General features: G+C 31.0%; 1 protein-coding gene across 1 annotated transcript; it reads right to left on the bottom strand.

Moving 5' to 3' along the window:
• Positions 1 to 3,770: 3,770 nt before the first annotated feature.
• Positions 3,771 to 4,615, bottom strand: LOC122853129. The gene is made up of 2 exons (XM_044153444.1): positions 4,169 to 4,615; positions 3,771 to 4,118 (listed from the first exon to the last, which is right to left on the bottom strand). Exons 1-2 carry the CDS (start codon positions 4,613 to 4,615, stop codon positions 3,771 to 3,773), a joined length of 795 nt encoding a protein of 264 aa, XP_044009379.1.
• Positions 4,616 to 6,703: the final 2,088 nt, after the last annotated feature.

Genomic DNA, 6,703 nt, shown 5'->3' with positions numbered 1-6,703 from the left:
TCTCACAACATACCTTAAGTCATGCACAATTTATCAGGATACGACTCACATTTCTTAATACAAGAACTTTGCAAGGCATTCGATGGTCGCAGACATATACTACCAATAATCAAAGAAAAATACATTTCATTCACAAAAAAAGTGGATAATACTGTTGTAAGTTTAAGATTCATTGACTCATTTAGATTTATGTCTAGTAGTATTAATAGATTATCATCTGATTTGAGCAATGATCAAAAAATTATAACACGTAGTGAATGCAATAGTGAGTACTTTGAATCATTGTGTAGAAAAGGTGTATTTCCATACGAATATATTGACTCATGGGAAAAATTAGCTGAAACAACTCTGCCACCAAAAAAAGAATTTTTCTCAAAATTAAATAATTCTAATATATCAGATTCAGACTATGAACATGCCAAAAATATTTGGGAAAAATTTGAAATAAAGACATTGGGAGAATATTCAGATTTATATTTGAAAACTGATGTGCTTCTGTTGGCTGATATTTTTAGAAATTTTCGTTTCAGCTGTTTATCAACATACAGTCTAGACGCACTTCATTATTTTACTGCACCAGGTCTAGCATTTGATGCAATGTTAAAATATACAGGTGTGGAACTTAAACTTTTGACAGACCCAGCAATGCATCTTTTCATTGAGAAAGGAATTCGAGATGGTGTTGCACAATGTATGAATCGATACGCAAAAGCCAACAATCGGTATATGGGTCAAAAATACAATCCAGAAGAAGAAGACTTATATATCATGTATTTTGATGTAAATAATTTATATGGTGCTGGCATGAGTCAATATTTGCCTTATGGAGGTTTCCAATGTGAAGACAATTTAATTATTGATGTGACAAATATATCTGATGAAGCTGATATTGAATATATCTTAGAGGTTGATTTAGAATATCCGAAAAATTTGCATCATCACCACAAAGATTCACCATTATGTCCAGAACATTTTACAGAACCAGATTCGAAACAAGCAAAACTAATGACAACTCTCCATGACAAGAAAAATTATGTGATACACTATAGAAATTTAAAACTATATTTGGGGCTTGGCATGAAGTTGAACAAAATTCATCGAGTATTAAGGTACAACCAGGGAAAATTAAAAATAATGACGATTTCACGAATTTTATAGAGTAGATAATTGAAATAACGATACACCTTTTTCTTTAATCAGTTTTTTTGTTATAAGATGTTTTTTTGATTAATTAACTGTTAAAGATGGTCTTTTTTTTTGAGGTTAAACATAGGCTCTCATGGAAAATGATGTTCAGCTTTTCATAATATCCCATCGAAATACTTGAAAAAATAATGCCATATTTACCAAAAACTAAAGGATAAAACTAGAAAAAAAGACGAAAAATCATCACCCAAATTTAGTATAGGTTTTAATATTCAATTTTAATTAATAGAGGATAATAAATTTTTGTCTTTGTCTAAATACTTGAGTGGAAGTGAGAAACAGTATTCTCTTTCTAATCTTTCGTCCTTTTCGCACTCATGAATATATAATGTTTTTAGCAAACATCCGCCAGATGTCTCTCATTTTGCCCTGGTTGTACCTTAAAATTCAAACAAAGCTCATGGCTGAAAAAATATATAGATCTCAATACTGGTATGCGTCAGCAAGCAACCACTGATTTTGGTAAAAATTTTTTCAAATTAATAAACAACAGTGTATATGGAAAAACAATGCAAAATGTGAGAAAGGAAAAAAATGTGAAATTGGTGACAAAATGGGAAGGTCGCTACGGAGCAAAATCACTGATAGCGAAACCAAATTTTCACAGTTGTTCAATCTACAAAGATGACATTGCAATTATTGAAATGTCAATAGTAAAAATAATTTTTAATAAACCAATTTATTCAGGGTTTACAATATTAGATTTATCAAAAATTTGGATATATGATTTTTACTACAATTATATTAAAAAAAAATTCAAAGATGATGAGGCCAAAGCACTGTATATGGATACTGATTAATTAATTTTATTGTTTAAAGTGCCTGATATTTATGGGAAAATGAAAGAAAGTTTGGAAAGATTTGACACATCAGATTATCCACCAAATAATATTTATAACATGCCAAGAGTCAACAAAAAAGTTATTGGTCTTATGAAAGACGAAAATAATGGTAAAATTATGACTGCATTTGCTGGTTCAAGAGCCAAATCGTATAGTTATAAAGTCATGAATATTGATAATGATAAAATTTCTAAGAAAGCAAAAGGTGTGAAAGGTTCAGTTTTGTAAAACATGAATTTTAATAATTATATGTCCTGCCTTTTGAGTCATCAAATATCGATAAAGATCATCAAGTAAGAACAATTATACAAAGTAAAGTTGCACTCAGCTGGGCTGATGATAAACGAGCTCTTAATCAAAATGGTGAAACTGATACCTTACCTTGGGGCTATGACCCCGAATAGTCATAAATAAAAATATATTTATTATAAAAAATAGTTATAATATATAAAAAAAATGCAAAGTAAGCACATCTTTTGTTTAATTTAAAGTGCTGACGTTTTATTTTCTAATTTATTTTATGAACAAAAATAGAAATATGATATTAAGTTGAGGGAGTTATATTGTTTATATTTCGTTGAATTTGAAGTAGAAAGTGCTGACGTTTTATTATTTTTAAAACTATTTCTATAAACAAAATTAGAAATTTGATATCAAAGTGCGCGCGTCTTTACTTTTTTGTATATTAGTACCAAAGAAAAAAAATATTCCAGTCTTGAATAAGATTTCAGTCATAATGGTTGAATATATTGTTGATGTTCAAGGATTTTATGATACTGATCAAAGTTTTATTGTGAAAGAATTTCCAATAGCAAATTTAAATCAAGAAGATGATATCAAGTCGGTAGTATTCAAGCCTCCATGTGCCATGAGTACATTATCATCTGCTTGCAAACTGACAAATAATTCGTTAACAAACAATCATCATGGACTGTTATGGAACTCAGGAGATGTTGATTATGCTAAACATGGAAAAATTATAAATGATAGCCTTGAGCCATCAATTTACGTATATGTAAAAGGTCATGAGAAAAAAAAATGGCTCAGCAATATTTTAAAAGACGATAAAACTATTATTGATTTGATTGATATGGATTGTCCAGCGCATGGCAAACTACCAACTAAGGTATGTCAAAAAAACTATGTTCACCATCTGAGTTATCATCTCAATTTATGGACTCTTACTTGTGCATTGGATAATGTACAAAAAATGAGAGCATAGTTCCGACGTTCCTGGGGATCAGATTCATCATTGAAAAAATCGATTCAGCTATTTTGTCATCTTGAGAGTCTGGAAAAAATGGCAACAGAAGATATTGCAAATTTACCAGAGAGATATATTTTTCTGCTTACACCAAACTCAATTGATGCTGTATGGGACAAATTGCCAGAAAAATTTAAAACAAAAAAAGATTTTCTTCAATATAAACGCTGCAGTGAACATTATCATCATCAATACGAAAAATCAGATGAATTCGACGCCCCATCAGCCATGATAAAAGATTGTACATTATGTCAAAATAAAAATAAATAAAAAAAAAATTTTTAACGTACATTGTTGGTTCATTTATTATAATAATAATTCTGATTTTCAGTAGGGAGAAAATAATCTATAAAACAATTTTTTTTTTTTCATGTACATTATTTGATTTATTTAATTTTTTTTCTTTCTTTTACATATTATTATTATAAATATAGGATTGGTAAGTTTACAGGCATATATTAAACGAGCTTGCGTACTGAACCACTAATTCGATTAAATTCAACAATTCGATCATGTAAAATCAAACAATAAGCTGATGTTTGAGCTGGAAATTGTGTTGTTGATTCAAATTCGAGTCGAATATCTACTGGTCCAGATTTTGAAAATTCATTTTGCTTTGAACAATCTATGACAATAAGTGGAGCTTCTTCCAAAAATTTTTGTCTCGTAAATAATGGTTGTGGTGTTTCTGTGTAATAGTAGGAAGCTTGGAAATATGCAAACATATCATATAATAATGAGAATTGATTATGAGCAAAATCAATATTTAAATTTCCATAAGGATATGATTGTGAATTTAAAAACAGCTTAACATCACGCAAGTTACAATGATCAAAACACTTGAATTGTTTGTTACAGAGTTTTTTCGTCCTGTTTGGAAGCCTAAAATTATGTTTCTCGGTTTTTCCAATTGTGTTGATGTTTTCACACTCCAATTTTGTTTTGTAGTTGCAGGTAATAGTGGATACTCGTACAATTTCCATGTACGAACACTGATTGCTATGGATGGATCCTTGGCAATATAATTTAAAAGTTGAATTTTCTGCTTATCAGACACTTCGATATATGGAACAATCCATTTCACCTTTTGAAGTTTAATTTGTATTTTTACGCCACTTTTTCCTTCCGCAGGTTGTTCTTGTAGACAGGCATTCACATCACTATTTGCTCTTATTAGGATGAGTTCATGTTTTGCATTGATAATTATTTTTTTATAATTTTCAGCAAATCCTAGCAGCAGGCTCAGTGGTATTGATATATTAAAATAACCACTCGAATCGAATAATGATTCTTCATCAGACATTAACCATCCGGCATTCTCCAATAATGATTTTTGATTTGACTGAAGGAAATATATCCTTTCACAAGAGTCGTAAGACCAACATTTTTGCTCCGATCAATTTCAATTGCATTTATTTCATAGCGAATTTCTTCAAACATGTGTGCTATTGCCATTCGTACCAATGAAGTTGTTTTTGGCACAGATTTCCCGTGACTTGTAAGAAATTGTCCAGTAATATGTAGTGAACTTTCACTTGGTAGTACACATAAATCTTGATGTTAAATTCCAATCCGGATTTCATCGTTGTTATTGAATGTTGAAGAGCCATAAGGCTGATGAGCATGTAACTCACAATGGGCAATTGATTCGTCAAAAATGATCGGTTCTTGTATACTCAAAATTTCATCCATGGTATAATCCAAAAAAAGCAACAAAATGATACTTTTATTTCCGTAGATGTTGTTGACGTGGACTGAGACCGAGACTCTTGAGAAACTGAATACTCTGATGTGTTATCGCTTCGCTTCCTTGCTTTTGACTGATTTTTTTTTGGCATAATGTCTCGCAATTATAGCTTTGCCCTATTGGGCAATTTATTTTATTATTATGTTTTGTATTCTTTTTTTCTTTTTTTTTAAAAAAAACGATGCCTATATTTTTTTTTCCTATTTGACACTTTTAATGTGTAGTCGAATTGTAACCGTTTCTCCACGGAAATTCACAATTTCACCATCCTGAACGACAATTTTTAATTGCAATTGATGTATTGCTTGCACTGTGACTGGCAGATAAATGACATGAGATGGTACTTCAACAATCTTATATCCAGGAGGCACAACTGGGAAAAATTCATGTATTGTGTGAACTTTGTGCTGATTCATATATGCACCGGTTGTTATGTTACACTGAATTTGAGTGTATTGACCTTTAATATGGCAACAGGCAAGTCAGATTTATGTAAAATATCATCTTCGAGGATTCGTTTTGTAAAGCCCAACAATCTTCCAATCGAGTCTTCTATTTCAAAATGAATACGTTTTTTACATTTAACCTCACTATGTAGTTCATTGTTATTTGGTTTAATACGTCATTCTGACATATTGCTTTTTGGATATAACTTTCAATATCCTCAATTTCATAACTTCCTGTTGGAATTGTAATCAGTTTACAACCTTCAATGCAGACTTCATTGTTACCAACGTCATTATTGGGTATAGAATTAAATGTTGTAAACTCGACAAGCCCAGCAACGTAATCTTTATTCGCTGACAATTCAATCGGCGGGAAGTATTGTGTTTCAAGAGTTGATGATTTGCCCGACAATGGCAACGTAAATGAATCATCCATGACTAATGATTATTTTAGCATGTGTCATGATTATTTATAGTCTCTTGCCAGCCAGAAATTTGAGACATAGATGACCGCAAACAATTGTATTATAATTTTGATATTTTTCATAATTATATTTCATGCTACCAACACCGAGATAATTAATCAGTTCTTGTGGAGGCTTCAAATCACCAAAGCTATCGAAATAAATGACATCATTGAGCCGTTTTTTGTATGCAACCCAATGTGTACCAGCACCATCTTTATCATCAAGATTTACAATTGCTGATTCATTTTTACGAGGACCAGTTATTGGTGAACCATTTCTCATGATAACTCCTCGGAAATGAGGAATTTTAAAAGCTTTGGCGTATTTGATGATATCAATATTTGTGAGAGCTCGATGTGGTAGCATTACAAGTTTTTTTTCTTCTTTACATTTTTTGCGGGCTTTGAAAAGAGACCTAGTCCTCTTTTATAAGGAGATAAAAATAATCCTTTGCTCAATACAATTGATTCCATTTTCTTATTATGACGTTGATTATCTCGTAGTAATTTTTTTGCTGCATGAACAACATTTATTGTCTTTGAAATTGTTGCTGCACAACTCGTCATAGCACCAGATGCACTTAATCCAGCAAATAGTGGTATTAAAAATGGTAGTATACTACCATCACTGTTATTTTCTTTATTCAATGGAAGAGGTAAAATTCGTGGTCAACGAATTTTTTTTTTCCACCAACTTTTTTGACAGCCACACGTGCACTTTCCAGAACCGTC

This window comes from Aphidius gifuensis, linkage group LG1 (genome assembly GCF_014905175.1).
Source record: "Aphidius gifuensis isolate YNYX2018 linkage group LG1, ASM1490517v1, whole genome shotgun sequence".
NCBI classification, from domain to species: domain Eukaryota; kingdom Metazoa; phylum Arthropoda; class Insecta; order Hymenoptera; family Braconidae; genus Aphidius; species Aphidius gifuensis.
The sequence above is the reverse complement of the archived record's forward strand: the minus strand, read 5'-3'. Positions and strand labels throughout refer to the sequence as shown.